The sequence below is a fragment of the Trichosurus vulpecula genome, chromosome 9 (assembly GCF_011100635.1).
Source record: "Trichosurus vulpecula isolate mTriVul1 chromosome 9, mTriVul1.pri, whole genome shotgun sequence".
NCBI classification, from domain to species: domain Eukaryota; kingdom Metazoa; phylum Chordata; class Mammalia; order Diprotodontia; family Phalangeridae; genus Trichosurus; species Trichosurus vulpecula.
The window spans coordinates 123,757,725-123,779,645 of NC_050581.1; the positions used below are offsets into that span (position 1 = coordinate 123,757,725).

Consider the following 21,921-nt stretch of genomic DNA (forward strand, 5'->3'; position numbering starts at 1 on the left):
AGCTAGGGAATCTGAGGAGATGGGGGGATTGGGGGCATTCACAATAGTAGAGGCCTGTTGGCATGGGCACAGTCAGGGAGTGAGGGGTAGACAGGAATAGAGAAGGAGATGATCAGGGTAGGGGAATGATGATAATGAAGGATTACAAAGGGAAAAATGGAAGGAAGGGTGGTAGGCTGAATAGAGAGTGATGGTTGATCATAGAGGTAGGAATGCCCTGAGAGGTGGAGAGTGTTCAGAGGAGATGTCCATAGAGGGGGACATTCAGAAGAGGAATGGTCACCAGAGAGCATAGTCAGGAGGTGATGAGAAAAGAGAGCTGATCAGAGACGTAGTTGGGCAAGGATCCACAGGAATCTGTGAATAGGGTCCAGCTCATACCAAGGATTCCACTGACTTTCTCAGAAAAGTGAACTGGATTCTGCAGAAAGAGATGGAGTCCAGGAGTGAGATGACTCAAGCACACCAGACCGATGGTGACTTTTTCTGGGGCAATGAGCAACATGACATGATTTTCCAAGATTATCTTCAGCCTGTGGAAAAAACAAGCCATGAGTGGGGTAGATGGAAGACCCAAGAGCACAATTCAAAGTCTAGAAACTAGTAGTCAGAATGGAGTTTCCTGCCTCTCTAGTATATGACAAACACACTTTGTGTGAAAACAAACCTTACAAAAGAGTCCAATATCCAGTATCCAAGAATTCCCACAGGGGCCTCCAGATCTTGTGCATGAGGACCTAGATGATCCTGCTAGGCTGAAATTGCTACCTATTCACTCTAGTCTTCTGATCTTTGCTGCAAACCCAGCCACCCCTAACCCCAGGCTTCACTCCTCCTCTTCCTCCTCCTCCTCCTCCTCCTCCTCCTCCTCCTATTACTACTACTACTAATATTGGGTACTTCTAGCTCTTCCCCCTCAACCCCCAATCCTGATTCATCCTGAGTTCGGGAAGTATATGTGTAAGAAACTGATCACCAGACTTGGAGTCAGGAGATCTGAGTTTGAATTTTGGTTGACATGCACAAATTGTGTTACTTTGAGCAAGTTACTACCTCTCTGAGCATCAGTTACAAAATGGAGATGATCATGCATCAACTACCTAGCTCATGTTGTGAGAAAAATCCTTGGTGAATTGTAAAAGCTCTGTAATAGGAAATAGGGACAAGCCTTCCTACTAAAGAGTTACTTAAGCAGAAAAGTAACTGGCTAGACAAACTGATTAATTCTAAACTAGATCCAGAAAACCTATCACTTGCCCTCCCAGTGCTATTTGACATGAACCATGATTTAATCAGGCCTTAGAGTTCCATTCTCCATCCATTCCTTCCTCCACCATTGAATTCTCGTCCCCAGATCTTCTGTTAACTTGCTGTGTGACCTTGGGTAAATCTCTTCACTTTTATGAGTCTGAGATGCTTTCTTTTTTTAAAAAAGGGAGTTAAAACCATTCTGGAGAGCAATCTGGTACTATGCCCAAAGGACTAAAACAGTGCATACCCTTTGATCCAGCAATATCACTGCTAGGTCTGTATCACAAAGACATTTGTAAAAAAGATAAAAGGGTCCACAGGTACAAAAATATTTATAGCAGCCCTTTTTGTGGTGGCCAAGAATTGGAAATTGAGGGGATGCCCATCAATTGGGAAATGGCTGAACAAGTTTCATGTGAATGAAGTGGAATACTGTTATGCTATAAGAAATGATGAGCAGGCAGATTTCAGAAAAATCTGGAAAGACTTAAATGAACTGATGCTGAGTGAAGTGAGCAGGGCCAGGAGAACATTGTACACAGTAACAGGAACATTGTGCAATGACCAACTTTGATAGACCTAGCTCTTCTCAACAACACAATGATCTAAGACAATTCCAAAAGTCTCATGATGGAGAATGCTATCTACATCCAGAGAAAGAACTATGGAGTCTGAATGGAGATCGAAGCATACTGTTTTCTCTCTCTCTTTTTTCTTTCTTGTGGCTTTCCCCTTTTGTTCTGATTCTTCTTTCACAACATGACTAACGTGGAAATATGTTTAATATGATTGTATGTGTATAGCCTATATCAAATTGCATTCAGTCTTGGGGAAGACGAAGGGAGAAAAAAATTTGAAACTCAAAATCTTATAAAATTGAATGCTGAAAACTATCTTTACATGTAATTGGAAAAATAAAATACTATTTAGTGGGAAAAACAGAATAAAACAAAAACAAAAAAAGGGGGACTGGTAAATTGGATGATCTCTAAAATCCCATCCAGCTCTAAATCTATAATATTGTGGTCCATTTTCACAGACATTCATCCAATGGAGGCTAACCAGGTTCTTCTCTAGAGCAAGAGACATCAGTTAAGATGGGAAAAGGAAGAAAGGAGAGGCCCAAAATCCAGAGCATTAGGCTAGCAGTCAGCCAGGCTTACCCAGGAAACCCCAAGAAGAATGTCTCCTGCCACTGATAAGAGTTGCTTTTTCCATGTTGACCACGGCCATGAATCACTATGATGTTGTACTGAGTCACATACACCTGTATTTCAGGAGTCTTGTAGCTCACCTGGAGCCAGGAAAACGTATCCAGAAAGTCCTTATAATGGCCAGTCACCTCAATACCTAGAAAACCATGGAATCAGTTTAACAGCAGGACCAAGGGAAGCAGTAAGTTACCTCCTTTGGGAAGTCCAGTCTTCCCAACTAGCCTCCCTTTCTTAATGAATTCATTTTACCTGGTTCAGACCCTAGTCACCCCTGCTTGGACTTCGCAGCAGTCTGATTGGTCCTTTTGACTCAAGTCTTTCCCCTTTACAGTCTAACCTTCATACATCTAAATGGAGCAGTGGATAGAGCACAGGACATGGAGCCCAGAAGAACCGAGTTCAAATTCCGCTTCAGACACTGACTGGTGTGTGACTTTGGGCAAGTCACTTAACTACCCTGTGCCTCAATTTGCTCTTCTATAAAGTGGGGCTAATAATAGCACCTGCCTGACATTTTCAAGATCGATTGAGTTAACATATGTAAAGCACTTTGCACACCAAAAAGCACTATAGAAATGCTATTATAATAGTAATTATTATATTACATATAATACTATATATTACACATTGTATAGCTGACAAACCAATTTTTCTAAAGTATAAATCTGACCTTTTCACTGCCCTATGCAATAAACTCCAACGGCTTCCTATTGCCTCTGGGATCAAACATAAACTCCTCCATTTGGCATTTAAAGCCCTTCACAATGTGGCCCTAATCTTTTCAACCTTATTGTACATTATTCTCCTTCGTTCCTACCATGGTCCAGCTAAACTGGCCCTTTTGCTGTTACATACTTAACACGGTGTATCCCTTCTTCTTGCCTTTGTATTGGTTACCTCCCATGCCTCCAGTCCACTCCCTCCTCACCTCTGTCTCTCAGAATCCCCGGTTTCCTTCAGGTTTCCTGGATTGCCCAGGAATCATGTGACATGAGAGCTTTTCTGATCCTCATTGTTGATAGTGCCTTATCTCTCTAATCATTTTGTATCTATTTTGTTAAACAAAATATAGGTACATAGCATCTCTCCCAGTTACACTGTATGATCTTTGATGACAAAATATCTTTGGTATTTTCACTTCTGTCTTTGTATCCCTAGCGCCCAGCACAGTCCCTGGTATATAGTTAGTCCTTAATAAATACTTGTTTATTGATTGATTAGAGCCTGGTAGGATTAATTCCATCCATCAGTAATGTTAATAGGATATGAAGATCTTCCCTGTCCATTAATAGGCCTCACATGGAGCCCATTAAGGGAAACTTGCTTAGGGGAGGCTTCCTTGTAGTAAGGCTTTCACACCTTTTGGTGCTAAGTTGATTAGGCACTGAGTCATGAGGGTTGTGATGCTTTCTGGCTCTGAGAAGTATATATATATACATATATACATACATACATACATACATATATATATATATATATATATATACTCTAAATTGGTATTTTGCTTTGGGGATTCGCTCATGAGAAGGAACTTGTGATTTCCTGGTCGAGACTCTGAGTAGCCGTAAGTTCAGACCCCGCCACTTCTCAGATGTAAAGGCTCTCTTGATCCTGGGGTGTACGTCAAGTGTATAGCAATGTTGCTTTGATTCAGGCAGTCAGAGCCCTGTCTGTTGGTCTAATTTCTCTGCTCATATTTTCTCTGTATTTTCTCTGAGTTCCGGGTGCTGACCTTTCCCCTGAACTAGTGAATGTAATTAAAGAAGACTATCAGCCCCTTTAAAGTTGCTTTCCTTTAAAAGCAGATCAAAGAACCTGTGCTAGCAGGGCATCCTGGGTATTCTAGGGTGCTTGCTGCTACACCAGCCTTGACTAGTCCTTTTAACTGTACCCCCTTAACTCTGACAGGCTCTGTCCACACTCACTAGAATCTTCAAACTTTTCCTGCACATGCGTCTTCTTTCCCCAGTAGACAAGGGGCTCTTTCACCGAAGTGTGAGGATAGTTTCTTAAGTCAGAAGGTCATTCCTGAATGATCTGGTGTCCTCAGTCCTTTGTTAAACCAAGTTTGTGGGAAACACAGGGGAGGAAGAGACCTTCTCCCCACCTATGGGAGCTCCCAGTCTGGGACAGAAGGAATAATTCCAGGCCTTGCCCTCAGGAAGGTCTCTGTCTAAGAGAGGCAGTAGAGGAGTAGGCCTCAAGTCCTATACTTGATCTAACTGTCTAGGGGAGACAGGACTCAACCACAGGGAACAAATAAAGAATACCACAAGATTTTTCAATGAGATGAGAGATTATGTACATCACCGATTCAGTGTGGAGGATTTGGTAAAAAATAAAAGTATAGAGGTGTGTGTGTGTGTGTGTGTGTGTGTGGGTGGGTGTTTGGGGGGGGCAGTTACCTTGTACTGGATCAGACATCAGACTTAGTGGCCTAAAGGGTGATCCTTTGAGATCCACACACAAAAACTCTTTGTGGGTTTTTGGTGCAAATAGTGACAAAATGAAGTGAGGGGCCCTTTCCGTTGACTTCAAAGATTCTTCCAGAGGAACAGAGGTATGAGGTATTGGAATCTCCCTTGGCAGTGGCTTAGAGGCCCCTGGAACAGAAATAATGATGAAAACAACTCAGATTAATGTATACTAACTACATGAAACACTGGCCACAACAACCCTGTGAGGTAGGAAGGTATTGACTAGAACTATGATGTTATTGGTATAGAGAACTCTAAGCTAAGGAAATTCCTTCCACCAATGTAGGTTGGCACCTTCTCTGCAATTTCTAATCTTAGAGAGTTACCTAGAGCAGTGAGAGGTTAAGATGCTTTCCCAGGATCATACAAACTGCATGTGTAAGAGATGGGACTTGAACGCAGGCCTTTGGAGCTTTTAGATCAGCTCTCTATTCACAAGACCACTTTGCCCCTCTGTGAGACAGGTGGAACACATTATCATCTCTCCTTTACAGATGACAAAACTGAGTGTCAGAGAGGTTAAATTATTTGTCAAAAGTCATACATTAGAACAAGGTTTTGAACCAGAACCTATGATTCTAAGAATGGCCTTTCTATCAAGCCATACAATTCACTCTAGTCAGAATCCTGTCTCCACTCAGGTCAGGGGTGGAGTGGGGTGGGACAGGAGCAAAAGGGGCTGAAAAGTTTTGTCTCCTATATGAAATGAGCCTCTTTGCATCAAAAGGAAGAAAATCATGCTTGGTTAATAAAGCAAGTCAATTGCGTTTCTGGTGTCTTTAAATGACTGGAAAAATTTTAACAGTCTGAGAGAGACAGAGGAGGAGCAGACTTCAAGTCCTATACTTGAGCTAACTGTCTAGGGGGAACAGGACTCAACCACAGGGAACAAAGAAAGAATACCACAAGATTTTTCAATGAGATGAGAAATTATGTACATCGCCGATTCAACGGAGAGGATTTGGTAAAAAATAAACAGTCAAGCAGTGAAACAAACAAATAATAGAGGCCTCCAGTAGAAAGGACAACTACAGGAGGCAGACACTTATACCTCCTTCCTGGATTCCCCAGGAATCATTCTATTTCCCATTACCAATCCCAATGATGAGGCACAAGGTTAGTCCCTGTCAGGTACTCTAACCTGGTAAGACATCTTCTAAAGGAGTCGACCGGGACTCTAGGGAAAGAAGAAGGAATAATAACCACATACATATACATTATATTACATATAATACATATTACACATTATACATATGTATATTGCCCAGCAGTGAAGCAATCTAGTCCTGGAGGACTCCAGGATCAAGAGCCTCTTGTGGAAGCCAGAGATCAGCAAGGGACTGAGGGAAGTGAACCCAGAGGAAGTGTTACACAGTATCCCCCTCCCCCATTGATTATGGTATCCAACTAGACTAGTAGCAGGTAATACAGCCAAAGGACATCCCAAGGACAAACATGGACACAAACAGACACAAAAAGATAGACACCTAAGAGAGGAAGCAGTTTCTAGGAGTGTGACTCCCCTTGACGGAGAGTATGCTGGCTGTGGTTTCTAGAAAGGCCCTGTCCCCCAGGTCCCAGCAGAGAGCTACACCTAAAGGGAAGCTCACAAGGACTCTAAGAAGAAAGAAGACATTCAATAATCAAGAGTTATGAGTCACCGCTTTTTGTCACGTGTGCTCCACATGTGGGCCTCACTTTATTTGTACTTAAGTTCAAGGCCATTCTCCCCGGGGTGCGCATGAGGAGAATGTGTTCCTGATTAGGTAGGAATGTTTTGCACCAACTATTCTTTCTATTATTTCTCAGTAAATCCCTTTTCTAAATGTTAATGGCGTCCAGCTGATTGATTGATTGATCATGGAAAGGGACACGCCAGTGGGGGCTTAGAAGCTGTGATGCTATATATACTCCATAGAACTATAAGAATGGCAATTAACTTGGGACCCTGATCTTCAAATACAAGTGTCTAGGGTGGAAAGAGACCCCAAAGCAGGTTGCTGCATTAGTTAATGTCAGAGACAAGATTTGTACTTTGTTTATAAATCTAATGGTTTTTCTACTACACTATACTGGAAGGATGTGGGGGAAAGGAGAGAGGATTATTACATGGGCAAGAGGCAAGACCTGTCCTAGGGAAACCTAGGACCTAGAGAAGGGACCCCACAGGGTTTCTTCCCCAGGAGCCTGCTCTAGATCCTCTTCCCCAGAGCATAGGAGAAAGGGAACAGAAGGAACTTCTAAACATTAGGGGTCTGACCTTCTATGGATGGTTCAGCTAGCTCCAGGTAGGATTTCTCCCAATCTCCCTTCAAACCGTTTCCCCAAAGACCTCATCCTCACCCTTACCCCACATAAGTCAGTTGGTGTCTTACTTAGTTCAGTTGGTTCCTGGAGAATGATCTTCCTTCTTTGAAATTTCGTTCTGCCTGCAGGGAGATGATTAGGAGTCAGGAAACCCAGATTCTTTCTAATCCTGACTGTTGGTACTTCACTCATCTTGGTGAAGTCCTCCTCTTTGCCACTAACTCACTGTCTGGCCTTGGCTGAATTACTCCCATTTCCTGATCCTTAGCTTTCTCATGTGTAAAAATGAGGGAGATGGTCTGCGTACTTCTGCCAGACCAGGTCCACCTGAGGAGATGGTGGTTCAAAGCTTTAGAAAGAGCTAAGAGAGGAGCCCAATCCAATTCCCTCCAAGGAAGAAGGGAAAGGTTCAAGGTTCTCCCAAGTATGTCACCTAAGCCATGTTGGGTCCTTAGCAGTAGGTATATGCTACTATTCACAATGTCTCCCAGATCCTCTTGTGGCCTGCAGTAATCTTACATTGGCAGGAGTATTCAGCAAAGAGGCTTGCTGACCACCAGGAAGATATGCTAGAGGGTCGAGTTCAACATAGGGAAGGAGGCCATGCTAGACGATCTTCAAGATCTCTGCTAATTCTTTGATTGCACTTGCTTATGAGCTGACTGACTAGGGTCAGACTGGGGCCAGCCAGAGTTAGTGCTCAGGCCGAAGTGGGGTTTGGACTCATTGTGTGCTCAGGGCTGAGGAGTCCAGGGTTGGACTCGGTCTGGGCATGGGCTTAGGGGATCTGTATGGGGCTGTGTTGATATCTGCTCAGAGTAGAGCTGAGATTAGGCCTCAGTGTGGTCAGGGGAGGAAATTAATTTGTAGCCAGCATGAGAGTTTGCTCTGTGATTGAGGGTAGGACTAAGTCTAAGGCTACGTTGGAGTTCAGTATGGGTATGAGGTTAGGACTAGGTTAGGGGAGTCCATCCATGAGCAGATTTAGAGGTTAGTGTGTACCAGGTTGTTTGTGTATGGGAGGTAGAAAGAGCAAATTAGTCTTTGGCTGGGATCAGGGCTTTGTCTGGGAATGGGAACATGGCTTATACACCGTATTAGTGTATACTAGGGTTGGGTTCAGATTTGAGGCTAAGGAGAGAGATCAGGTTGGGCCAAGTTTAGGGAAAAGTATGGATTTGGAGCTAATTTTGAGGCTGTTGATGGTGCTGTTTGGAAATGGAATCAGTGCTTGGTCTGGGGCTAGATCAAAGAGTGGGAATTAGGGCTCAGTATGTTCTCAGTGCAGCTAGGTGACAGAGTGGTTAGAGCATTGGGCCCAGAGTCAGAAAGATCTGAGTTCAAATCCAGCCTTAGACGCTTACTAGCCGGTGACCTTCGGTAAGTCACTTTAACCTATTTGTCTCAATTCCTCATCTATAAAATGGGGGTGCACTGGAGAAAGAAATGGAAAATCACTCTAATATCTTTGCCAAGAAAAACCTCATGGACAAGTCCATGGGGTTATGAAGAGTCAGACACAACTGAATGGCTGAACAACAATGTTCTCAGGTTAGGAGGCTTAGTCTGTATCTATCAATGTACTCATTCTGGGGATGGAGTCCGGGATCAGTCTGGGGCCAGTTGTCAGGACTCAATATGTGGTTGGAATTAGGGCTTTGGGTCTGACTGAATCTAGGATTCTTTTAATCTGGGGTCTGTAAGTATATATTTTTTTAAAAAATATTCTTATAATTATTTCAATATAATTGGTTTACTTTGTAATCTTGGTATTTTATTTTATGAATTTCAGGGAAGGGAAGGGAATGAACACTTATATAGTACCTATATTAATCTCATTTGATCCTCACAACAACTCTGTGAGTTAGGTGCTACCATTATGCTCATTTTATAGCCGAAGAAACTGAGGCAACAGCATTTAAGTGACTTGCCCAAGGTCACCCAGCTATTAAGTATCCAAAGCCAGATTTAAACTTAGGTCTTCTGGACTCCAGGCCCAGTGCTCCCATCCAATTGATCACTTAGCTGTCAGGAATTCATATTTCATCAGATCTCCAGAGATATGATACAAACAAGGGGTCAAACTCCTCTTTGAGGCTTAATTGACAGGAATATGTGAGCATGGGAGGGGATTAGTCTGTTACCAAAGTGAGAGAGCAGGGTGAGAGTTCAGGCTGGGGGTTGGAGTCAGGGAATGTCTGAGGTTAGGACCCAGTCAGAGGCCAAGGTTAGGACTTCTTAGTATGTGGTCATGGTTGATAACTATGGCAAGGGAGGAGGATCAGGGCTCATATTAGAGTGGGGTTAAGGATCAGTGGGTAGCTGAAATTTGTGTGCAGTCTGGGTTCAGTCTGTGACTGACATTGGGGCTCACCCTGTGGCCAAGGTCAAGGCTCTCTGTATGTGGTCATGGTCATGGGGAGCCTGTGGCCAGGGTGAAGGGGCAGAGGCAGGGCTTATTCTGGGCTGAAGTTAGGGTCCAATGAGGGCATGGAATCATAGCAGAGTATATGTGTTTGGCTTAGGGCTTAGTGTGTGGTCACAGTAGGGTGGGGGTTGGCAGTATGTTTGGGTCATGGGTTGAGGTTCTTTCTGTGGCCATGGTTCAGAGTGTGTTAAGTATAGGGGATAAGTCTGTGGACAAGGTCACAAACACAAAATCAGTCTAGGGCCAGGTTAAGGCTCAGTCTATGTTTAGGTGGTGGTTTGATTCAGGGCTGTGTTTAGAGTTCGGTTTGTAGGTAGGGATGTGGTAATGTCTGTCCTTGGGTGGAGGGCTTTATTCTGTAACCAGGGATAAAATTCAGTCTACACTTGGGGGTTAGGGGTCATTCTATGGTTGAGGTCAGGCCTCAGCCTGTGACCAGATTTAGAGATTGTCTTGGGCTGGAGTTAGGAACAAGTATAGGGACCTCATTAGTAGAAATCCAAATTTTACCTAGTCTCGTTGGTTGTTCCATTTTCAGCTCTTCATGATCTGAAACCAAGAAGAGAGATGTTAACTCCTAGCTAAGAACTTCTGCCTCTCTGATCCATGAGTCCCCACTGTTTCCCATAAGCAAGAGGAAATAGAATGACTGAGCCCTCAGAGTAACAGGACCCCAGTCATCTATCAGAGAGTTTGGCTTGCCTTTGTCCAGAGAAGGAGGGAAATTCTAAATCCCCAGTGGAACATAGTAGATATAGGACAAGAGCATTGGATGAAATGGGAGTGAAAACCTTTAACATTACACATAGGGGCTTCAGAGGGGAGTGTAGTAAGGATAAAAGACTGAAAAAGTCTGGTCATAGTCCAGCACCTCCTCTAGGCTCACTTTCAAAACTCATACTGAGTTGGCAAGTTAGATTCCCTGAAGAAAATGATCTCTTCTTGTCCCCTTTTGGGGGGGGGCATGTCTGGGGTTATCACTGATGCGTTGGGGTTTCTCTAGTCAGTGCTTCTTAAACTGTGGATTACAACCATGTATAGGGCCAAAAAAAAAATTTGGTGAGAGAAAAGGTTTCTGAACACACAATGACCAAAAATCAATTAAAGATCAAACACATAATGAATATGAGGTATTTCTAGCAAGGCTTGCTGCACTGTGCAACTTCATTGTAGCCTTGGTTCTGAACCCAAAGCATGCGCATTTTGCACTGCACATGCCCTCAGGCCATGCATTGCCAACAAATGCTGCTGAAACACAAAAAGGGGTCCCCAGTGGAAAAAGTTCAAGAAACCCTGTTCTAGTTCCTGAGCTTCCACAGGTGGGCTCTGCATTGATTATCAGCCAGAGTTAATTCGATTTTAGAAAGGGTATTTACTAAGCCAGGCAGTTGATACAAACCTTCCCTTACCCCTGTTCCAAAAGCCTGGGGCACAGTCTCTCACAAATATACACAGCATCAGTGGGGAGAGTGGGCATAAATGTAAAGTACCACGATGCTGAGACATACATGTAGAGAAAAATGTGGAACTCACAAGTCCTGATTACTGGCAAGCATTTCTTGGGATTATATCTGATATCCTTTTATGATTCAAAGGGTCCATGCTCTTTAAAGCTGCCCCCCCAAATCCCCCCCCAAAAGTGACTTTCTTTCTCTATATGCATTTATTCTTTGCATGTCTTTAGTGTATCTCTTCTAGCTGGGACCATTGTTACTAGTCAATTCTCTAAGGAGTCACTGGGCGGGCGGGGTGGGGAGGTGGGAGGTAACAAAAAATTCTTTCTTTTAAACACGAACGTTCTCTCCCATGGACCTGGCTCCAACTCTCAAACTGAAATCCTCAGCTCCAGAACTTGAAGCTCTCCATTGTTAGGCTACTTTGCCATTGGGCTGACTTCTGTTGAAATTCTTCCAGCTATTTTTTTTACCCTTGCTAATTTTTTTTTATTAAATTAAGATGTTTTTATTTTCAGTTTACAACACTCAATTCCACATGATTTTGAGTTCCAGATTTTCTTCCTCCCCCTCCCCCCCTCCTCCCCCAGATGGCATGGAATCCAATACATTTTCTACATATAACTTTTCACTAAACTTATTTACACAACAGTCAAGTTGTAAAGAAGAATTATGACCAATGGAATGAGTCATGAGAAAGAAGAAACAAAACAAAACAAAAAAACCAAGCGAAAACAAAAACAAAAGAGAAAAAAAAAGAAAAAAAGAAGAGCAAATAGTTTGCTTCAGACTCCATAGTTCTTTCTCTGGATGTAGATAGCTCTCTCCAACATGAGTCCTTTGGAGCTGTCTTTGAACCATATATTGCTGAGAAGAGCCAAGTCTATCAAGGTTAGTCATCACCGACTCAATATATCTGTGGTTGTATATAATGTTCTCCTAGTTCTGCTCCGCTTACTCAGCATTATATCATGTAGGTTTTTCTAGGTTATTATGAAGTCTTTATCTTCCCCATTTCTTTTTTTTAATTTATTTATTTATTTTTTGTTTACCACACACGGTTCTACATAATTTTGAGTTCCAGATTTTCTCCCCTCCCTCCCCCCTCCCTCCCCAAGACGGCATGGAATCTCATATAACTATCACGTATAACTTCGCATTGAATTAATTTATACACTAGTCAAGTTGTGGAGAAGAATTATGACCAATGGAATGAATCATGAGAAAGAAGAAACAGAACCAGAAAAAAAAAACCAACCCAAAAACAAAAACAAAAGAGAAGCAAAAGAGGCGAGCATGTAGTGTGCCTCAATCTGTATTCAAACTTCACAGTTCTTTCTCTGGATGAAGATAGCATTCTCCATCGTGAGTCCCCTGGAATTGTCCTTGCACCTTAGGTTGCTGAGAAGAGCGAAGTATGTCAGGGTTGGTCCTCACAGAACCAACCCTGTGGTTATGCACAACGTTCTCCTGGCTCTGCTCTGCTCACTCAGCATTATGTCGTGTAGGTTTTTCCAGGTTGTTACGAAGTCTGCATCATCCCCATTTCTTATAGCACAATAGTATTCCATTACATTCATATACCACAACTTGTTCAGCCATTCCCTAATTGATGGGCATCCCCTTGATTTCCAATTCTTTGCTACTACAAAAAGAGCTGCTATAAATATTTTTGTACATACAGGTCCTTTTCCCACTTGTATGATCTCTTTGGGATACAGTCCTAGAAGTGGTATTGCTGGGTCAAAGGGTATGAACATTTTTATAGCCCTTTAGGCATAGTTCCAAATTGATCTCTAGAATGGCTAGATCAGTTTACAACTTCACCAGCAATGTAACAGTGTTCCAATTTCCTATATCCTCTCCAGCACTTATCATTTTCCTGTTTTGTCATTTTAGCCAATCTGACAGGAGGCATGTGGTACCTAAGAGTTGTTTTGATTTGCATTTCTCTAATCAGTAGTGATTTAGAGCATTTTTCATATGCCTATAGATATCACTAATTTCTTCCTCTGAAAACTGCCTGTTCATATCCTTTGACCATTTCTCAAATGGGGAATGACTTGTATTCCTATAAATTTGGCTCAGTTCCCTGTATATTTTAGAGATGATAGAGATGAGGCCTTTATCAGAGACAGTAGTTATAAAGATTTTCTCCCAATTTTCTGCTTCCCTCCTAAAATTTCTTGCATTGGCTTTTTAAACTATCAGCATAATTGATCATATCAACAACAAAACTAGCAGAAACCATATGATCATCTCAATAGATGCAGAAAAAACCTTTGACAAAATACAACACCCATTCCTATTAAAAACACTAGAAAGCATAGGAATAAATGGAACCTTCCTTAAAATTATAAATAGCATCTACCTAAAACCATCAACAAACATTATTTATAAGGGGGATAAGCTAGATGCATTCCCAATAAGATCAGGGGTGAAACAGGTATGTCCATTATCACCCCTATTATTCAATTTGGTACTAGAAATGCTAGCTGTAGCAATAAGAAAAAGAAATTGAAGGAATTAGAATAGGCAAAGAAGAAACTAAATTATCACTTGATGATTTACATAGAGAATCCTAGAGAATCAAGTAAAAAACTATTTGAAATAATAAACAACTTTAGCAAAGTTGCAAGATATAAAATAAACCCACATAAATCCTTGGCATTCCTATGCATTACTAACAAAGCCCAACAGCAAGATATAGAAAGAGAAATTCCATTTAAAGTTACTGTAGACACTACAAAATATCTGGGAGTCTATCTGCCAAGACAAACCCAGGGCCTATATGAACATAATTACAAAACACTTTTCAAACAAATAAAGTCGGATCTAAATAAATGGAAAAATATCAGTTGCTCACAGTTAGGCCGAGCTAATATAATAAAAATGACAATTTTACCGAAATTAATTTACTTATTCAGCACCATACCAATAAAACTACCAAAAATTATTTTACAGAGCTGGATAATATAATAACAAAATTCATCTGGAAGAACAAGAGGTCTAGAATATCTAGGGAATTAATGGAAAGAAATGCTAGGGAAGGTGGCCAAGCCATACCAGATATTAAACTGTACTATAAAGCAGCAGCCATCAAAACTACTTGGTACTGGCTAAGAAACAGAGTGGTGGATCAGTAGAATAGGTTAGGCACACAAGACACAGTAGTCAATGACTATAGCAATCTACTCTTTGATAAACCCCAAGAGTCCAGCTTCTGGGCTAAGAATTCACTATTTCACAAAAACTGCTAGGAAAATTGGAAAATGGTAGGGCAGAGACCAATATCTTACACCATATACCAAAATAAAGTCAAAATGGGTTCATAATTTAGGAATAAAGGCTGATACTATAAGCAATTTGGGAGAGCAAGGAATAGTTTACCTATCAGATTTATGGGAAAGGAAAGAATTCATGACACAACAAGAGATAGAGAGCGTTACAAGATGCAAAATGGATAATTTTGATTATGTTAAATTGAAAAATTCTTCCAGCTATTTAAAGACCTCAGAAGCCTGGCTGGCCCATTTGGTCAAACAATTGGCTATGCCAATCTTGATCAATCAAAGAAGCTGACACCTTACAAAGAAATCACAGGCCATGAGCTATTGTGTTTAGACATTTAAAACTCTCTCATGTCTTTACACTGATTATATTACATTAATTGAAGTGGGGTATGGAACAACTTTCTTATACTCCATCCCCAGCTAAACATTTGTTGTCTTTAGCAAATCAACTGGGGTGCTTTTGGCAAAGTCCACAGTCCCAAATCCTGGATATCTCTAGCGATTGAGAGAATTTCAAGCATTGTCCTTTTTCCACTGCCTTGTACTAAGTTGTCTGAGGGAAAGCCTAAGGGGCATAGTTTATGAGTCAATTTGGAAATTAAATTTCCTACATACTGCCAAATACATTTTAACAAACAGGTATGATTTTACAAAATTCTCATAGGTTACTGACTATCTTGGCATTTTTAACTGGCCTTCCCAACCCAAAAACAATTAATGGAAGAAAAAACTCCTTGAGGCCAGGGACTCTTTTGGCTCTTTTTATACCCCCAGTGCTCAGCACAGTGCCTAGCACATAGTAGGCACTTCATAAATGTCTTTTGAATTGAGTTGAAAAAGGAAAAGAAAATCAAGCCTCCCTTCTAAGACAAAAATCCTTGTCCCTTCAGAGCTCCTGGGACAGGCAAGCCTCTCCTCATAGAGATTATGGACCTGGGGTCATCTAGAAGTTACTCCCTTATCCTTAGGTGAGAAACCATTATTGTTCTGGGTGAAAATCCTTTTGTGATTTCTTTTATCATACAGAATGATCTAATTTGAGGTCTCCTCAAAAACATCTGTAGGTATTCCTTTCACACACAGAGTGCTAAATGTTTCCAGCACTCCTTTTCACACACAAAACAACCCCACTGGAGGACTAGATATAAGTTATTTCTGGATTCCTGTTCTGTAGAATATCACAAAATTCTTCAAAAGAACCCTGCCAATGCATTAGAGCTCCTAACTCACCCCTCACTGAAGAAAAAAAAATTTAATTTAAAAAGAGAATCAAACTAGGAAAAGGACTCAAAGAGAAATGGAGAAAAGAGATGAAGCATTAGAGGTTGATTTCTTGATTTTGCGGCATAGCAGACAAACATTATCCTATGGATCTTGAGTCCATTGATGTCTGAGACAAATTGTTTAGATTCATGTCACAATAAAGCAAGTTATCTAGGTCTGTATAAAAGTAAAAAAGAAAAAAAAGGACATTTATAAGTTGTCATAGTATGCTCTAGGTAAATTGTTAGGCTCCAGTATTTTAGGCAAGTAAAAATCCATAGAACCCCTGTGCCCTCTAAGGGCACAATTATGAATATTTGTACTGAAGTACTCAATCAAGCACCCTCAGTTCAAGCAAAGGCTATCATAAAGAAACCTGTCTGCTACTTCCCCAACTCCTACTAGCAATGGCAGATTAGATCCCTAGGGGTTGGGTCAACTACTTTTCCCTTGAGGGTCCTATTCCCAAGCAACCCTAAGGGTTGCTGGGTTTTCGAGTGCTATCACTCATAAGCCTCCCACTGGTATATTTCTCATTGATTATCAGTCAGTAGTCTCAATTAGCTTTTAGAAAAAGGATATTGACTAATCCAGTGACTGGTACATTAAGAACAGTTGGTATATTTTCCCCCAAAAGCCTTGGACATACTCTCCCACAAGAACACACAAAATCGGAGGGGAAGAGTGGTCTTGACCTTAGAGTATGGTGGTAATGAGGCCTTTTGCAAACATGGATAGGCTGTAACTTGTAAAATGATATCTGTGAAGTTGTATCACTATTTATTGGGAGTATGGAAGAAGTTTAATCTCCAGATCTGTTCATGAACTGTGCCACCTAGACTCTTCAGAAGAACTTCTAGTACAACACACTAGAAAAACAAACAAACAAACCAAAACATTCCTAAATCACTAGAAAGCTCACAGGATTTGGGACCATGGAATTTGCCCAAAGCACTCCAATTGATTCACAAATTTTACAAATGAGGAATTGAGGCAAACAGGGTTAAGTGACTTGCCCAGGGTCACATAGCTAGTAATTTTCTGAGGACAGGTTTGAATTTAGATCTTCTTGACTCCAGGCCCAGTTCTCTGTTCATTGTGCTACCTAGCTGCCCCAAAGTGCAAAGTAGGTAAGAACAAATCCTTAATCAGTTTGAGAAAAGTGAAGTGCCTTGATAATTGGATGAAAACGAGTCATTTCACCAAGAATTATTCTGATTGGTAGAAGAGAATTAGGTACTTCTCACTCTACTTTGCATCTGTAGTTATGCCTGGTTTCAACTCCACAGAACGAGATGCCTCTCCCAGGATAGCCTTGGATACCACCTTCCTCAGCCTCCTCTCCCCTCCCATTGGAGGGTAGAGTACTAAACTCCTCACAAAGCCTTCCTTTATAGAGAGCAGAACTTCTAGCTCAGAGCCCAATAGAGAGATACACTTGAGGGGAATTTCATGAGTGCTCCACAAAGGAAGAAAAAGAATTCCAGTAATCAAGAACTGTGAATTTGACCTTTTGCCATGTGTTTTCTCTAAATTTGATCCTACTATCCCCAGGATCCTTGTATGTACAAGGGAAGAATATTCAAAAGGGGACTATTTTGTATCTGCTATTGTTGCTATAAATATCCCTTTTGAAAAAGCTCATTGATGTCAGCTGGTAGATTGATCTGGAGAAACACATCAGATGGGGGCTCATGAGCAACAGTATTAATAATCTCAACCCCTCTAGAATCCTGAAGAGAGGAATAGTCAGCTACCTTTTGGAGACCCAACCTATTTGCACTAGTGGGAATTGGGGAAGTAACTCTGGAAGTGGTGTTAGGATCATAACATCATAGACTTAGAGTTAGAAGTTACCTTCGAGATTATTGAATCAAACCCTCTCATTTTACAGATGAGAACACTGAGAGGCGCAGAGAATTTAAGTGATATGCTCGTGATCATCCAGTAAGTTTATCTGAGGCAGGATATGAATCTAGGTCTTCCTGACTCCAACTCAAATGCTCCTCCCACTATACCCTGATGTCTTAGCCCTGCCAGAGCCAGGAAGTACTCCATACACTGCTTACCTATTTCCACAGACTTCATAGCCAACTGGGGCTGGCCCTGGCTATTAGGCTGGTTGACTACCATACAGGTGAGTGGAGTGACAAAGCTGAAATTGAGGGAAAGGTCCACAGCCCTGGCCTCCAGGCTCTGCTGTTCAGTACCCGAGGCTGAAACACTGATAATCAGATCTATTAGCATTCAACCTGAGGAGGTTTCACCTCTCTCCCTTCATGTACTCGCTGTTCTCTCTACAATTCAGAATTTAAGGAACAAGGCTATCACCCCCTTCCCAAGTTGTCCAGGATGTGACAAATCTTACTCTGTAGCTGAGTGATGGGCAGTTCAGGGATGCATGATTACAGGGGGAAATTTTCTTTCCCTTACTTCTTAGGCCTTCATAGATGGGTATACTTACCCAGATGAACAAACTGAGACTCAGAGAGGTTACAAAGTCACACAGATAAGGGTTACTCACGCTTTCTCCAGCAGCTGCTGGATGGTCAGGTATGCCCACAGGCGCTCCATGAAGCTCTGGGAAATGTACTTTGGGCCCTGGAAGACTTTCTCCTTGTTCACAACATTCACTTCTGTTTGGAAGTTGACATCCTGGGTGTTCTGAATAGAGGGGAGACACAGACATAAGCCAAATATTTGCCTGGGGCTATCCCAGGATGTAGGATCCCTCCTGAAGCATCAAACTGAGCCTAAACCACACAGCTCCATGTTATATCTGATGCCTATGCTGATGGTTGGTTCATCTCATTTCATCATTTGGAGTTATTATAAAAGGTTATAAAATATAAAACACTGTAACTGTCTTCCATGGAATCACAGGATTGAGAGCTAGAAGAAAATGTTGAGATTCTTTCCAATTCCCTTTCTTTTTTTACAGTTGAGGAAACTGAGGTAAATGCCTCACCAACGTCATACACATGTTAGGTAACAGTCAGCCATCCAGCATTTATTAAGGGCCTACCAGGCCCTGTGCTAAGTGTCGAGGATACAAAGAAAAGAACAAAGCCAGGTTTCTTTTCCCACTGCAAAACAAAAAAGTTTCCTCAGACATTAAATTGACTACAAACACCACTGTTTTCCTTTCTTCTTTCTCTGTTCTTCTCCTCTTTTCCATAATACCATTGCCTTTCTGTATACTTCTCCTGACTCTTCCAAACGCTCATAGATTTTGAGCATTTCTGCTGCCTCAGAAGTCCTTTACCACCACCAAGTTCATTATTCTTTGCTCTTGCTCTTTCTTCCTTCCTTTTAATATGGCCCTACAAGTTCATTCTTTGTGGCTATGGCTTATTCTTTTCCCCCAAAGTCTTAGCCAACTGGTTATAAAAGGCACTGACTCTGGTGAAAAGCCAGAGGTTATTACATATCCCTCTCAAGCCGAATTCTCTTGGGCAAGTGTTCTTTTCAGCCCTAAACTTTGATGTCCACACCTCCGCTCTTTTCATCCAGTGGCCTGTCTCCAGCCCTGATGGATCACACCGAACTGGCCAAAATGTGATCTATCAGGTTGGCTTGACCTTTGGCTCATCCCCCTCAAATGCTAACCTGATCCCTAGCATCCTCTCCTGGTCATTGACATATTCAGTCATGGAGATTTTGGAGTTGAAAGAGACCTTAGACATCTTATAGTACAACCTGCACCTAAACAACACGTCTTATTTGAAGACCTGTAGGGACAGGAAACTCACTACAATCCTAGGCAGCCCATTACATTTTGGACTGTTCTAAATGTGGGGACATTTGTTTTGTATTGAGTCAAAACATACCACTCTTCAATTTTCACCCAGTCCTCCTAATTCTTTGCATTGAAGTAAAATAAATCTTATTCCTCTGTCATGTGACTACTTTTCAAATATTGGAATATGTCTGTCATCTTCTTTTCTCCAGGCTAAATATCTCTATTTTCTTTCCTTGACCCTCTAATGCCACGGTTTTCATCATTCTTTTTGTCCTCCTGAAGACCTATACTAGTTTACCAAAGTTCCTCCTCAAATATGGTACCCAGAACTAAACACAATGCCTTGCTTGCAATAGGCTTTCAGTACATTTTTTTGTTGAATTCAATTGGATTGAACACAATATTCCTGCTGGGTGTGGTTGCACATGCCTGGTGGTTCCTGCTGCTAAGGTGATGGAGGCTGGTAGATCGTTAAGTTCTGGAGTTCTAAGTAGAGCTAAAACCAATTGGGTGTCCAGCTAAGTCCAACTGTAGTATGGCAAGCCCTCGGGGAATGGAAGGCCACCAGGTTCCCTAAGGAGGGGTCAACTGGCTCAGCTCAGAAAAAAAACTTTTACCTGGATCAGTATTGGGATCAGGCCCACAGGTGGCTACTGTACTTTTACTCTCAGCAAGATAGAGAGACCCAGTCCCCCCCACTAAAAATGAACCCAATACCCCAAATATGATCTAGGCAGAACAGAGGACAATAGGATTATGGCCTCCCTCATTCTAGATGTGGTGTCTGTATAAATGCAGCTTTAGATGACACTAACTTTTTTTTTCTGCTTGTTTCAAATTTAAAAACACCAGGCTCTTTTCTGGCACCTGGCACAATGCATTGTACCTGGCATCTGGCACAATCTGGCTTTTTCTAGATTGATTTCACATTGCTCACTATATGGCATTCTGCTTGCTATTCTGCATAGATAACATTCCATCTCCCACCTCCACACCTTTGCATAGGTTGTCCCGTATGTGTACAATACTCTCTGTACTAGCCTCTATATTTTGGAATCTCTAGTCCACTTTAAGGTCCATTTATTTTAGGAGAGCTTTCTTAATTCTCTCTACTTATTAGTGTTTTACCTATCCCCAACCACAACTATACAGCTACTCTGTACATGTCTCCACCAAGAAATAACTTTGTATTTACTTTATATATTTTATACATTTACTTATCTGTTCGCCATTTTCTCACAGGAGAAGGTAAGCCGGTTGAAGGCAGGGACTGTTTCTTTTTTGTCCTTGGTCCCTAGTATACAATATGTAAATGTGTTCTCAACTGAACTGAACTGAATTCATAGGAATATTTGTCTAGCCCTGCGTCCTTCATCCTGTCCTTGTACTATACCAGGGATGGCTCTCAGACCAAGCTCTCCCATCTAAGGATTTCTGGGTCTCACTCACCGACTGGCCCCTGACTTGGGCTAAAAGCAGGTCCGGGGCCTGGGGCATGAGCTTCCCAGCCACCACTAGCTCCGAGCCTTTGAAGAAGACCCTGAAGTTGTCCTGTGTAAGCAGCTCCACGGCATTGTCTGGGTACTGGAACTTCACCGTGGTCAGTAGCGGATTAGCCACTTCCTGGTAAAAGTCCTTTGGGGGAAGGGGAGGGATTAGGGTAAAATGAAGAATGGTGGGTAGGGCAGCTTTCTGGGGCCTGCAGTACTTTGGAACTGGAATCCAACTTCCTCACTGATAATAAAAGCAAAGTGAAGCCCATAGAAGGGAAAAGATATATCCAAGGTCACACAGGAATTGAGGGGCAGGTCCAAATCAAGGTTCTGGGAGTTCTTCTTTTCTTCTCTAACTCCTCCATCCCACATATAGAGGGCATCCATACCCAGGAGGTCTCCCCATGGGATCCCAAAGCTGGGTGCTGGTACCTGGAGCTGCAGGTTAGCATCCGAGTTCTCATAGATGCGCCGGGCCATCCCACCATTGTCCAAGGCCAGCTTCTCCAGAAAGGCATAGTTGGTATCAGAGCCAAGGCCCAGGCAATAGAAGTGGTATCGGCCCCCTACGGCTGCCTTCACATTGTTCTTAATCTTCCACAATTTTGTCTCCCCTGCAGCAACTCAGGCCAGGGAAGAGACAGAGAAGCAAGAGAAAGACAGAGAAAAATAGAGAGAAAGAGACAGAGAGAGATATTGGTGGATAGAGAGAGGGAGAGAGAAAGAGATATAGAGAGAGGAGTAGATAGGGCATTTCTTGAGTGTTTTATTATAAAAGGCCAAGAAATATCAGTTATCTGTTCAACGGTTAAATATCAAAGAACAGAATTGTAGGATGTGAGAGCTGGGAGGAACCTCAAGGATCATTAACTCCAATCTCCATCCAGATGGGAGTATCTTTACAATACTCACCCCAACCCCAGTCAGTCATGGAGTCCAGGGATCATACAGTGAAGCTGGGGCCCCCAAAGGGCGAACGACTTATCCAAGGTCACAAAG

At 42.0% G+C, this 21,921-nt stretch overlaps 1 protein-coding gene across 1 annotated transcript in view; it reads right to left on the reverse strand.

Moving 5' to 3' along the window:
* The window catches only part of LOC118831378 (inter-alpha-trypsin inhibitor heavy chain H4-like), a 42,969-nt gene that overhangs the window by 4,703 nt on the left and 16,345 nt on the right, over positions 1-21,921 (reverse strand). Inside the window, exons 10-19 of the mRNA XM_036738699.1 lie at positions 21,355-21,536; positions 20,879-21,064; positions 18,212-18,351; positions 17,757-17,911; positions 10,188-10,226; positions 7,318-7,371; positions 6,084-6,119; positions 4,871-5,068; positions 2,415-2,601; positions 382-533 (exon numbers count right to left, since the gene is read on the reverse strand). Of these exons, the coding sequence (XP_036594594.1) occupies positions 382-533; positions 2,415-2,601; positions 4,871-5,068; positions 6,084-6,119; positions 7,318-7,371; positions 10,188-10,226; positions 17,757-17,911; positions 18,212-18,351; positions 20,879-21,064; positions 21,355-21,536 (1,329 nt within the window). The remainder of the gene's footprint in view (positions 1-381; positions 534-2,414; positions 2,602-4,870; positions 5,069-6,083; positions 6,120-7,317; positions 7,372-10,187; positions 10,227-17,756; positions 17,912-18,211; positions 18,352-20,878; positions 21,065-21,354; positions 21,537-21,921) is intronic.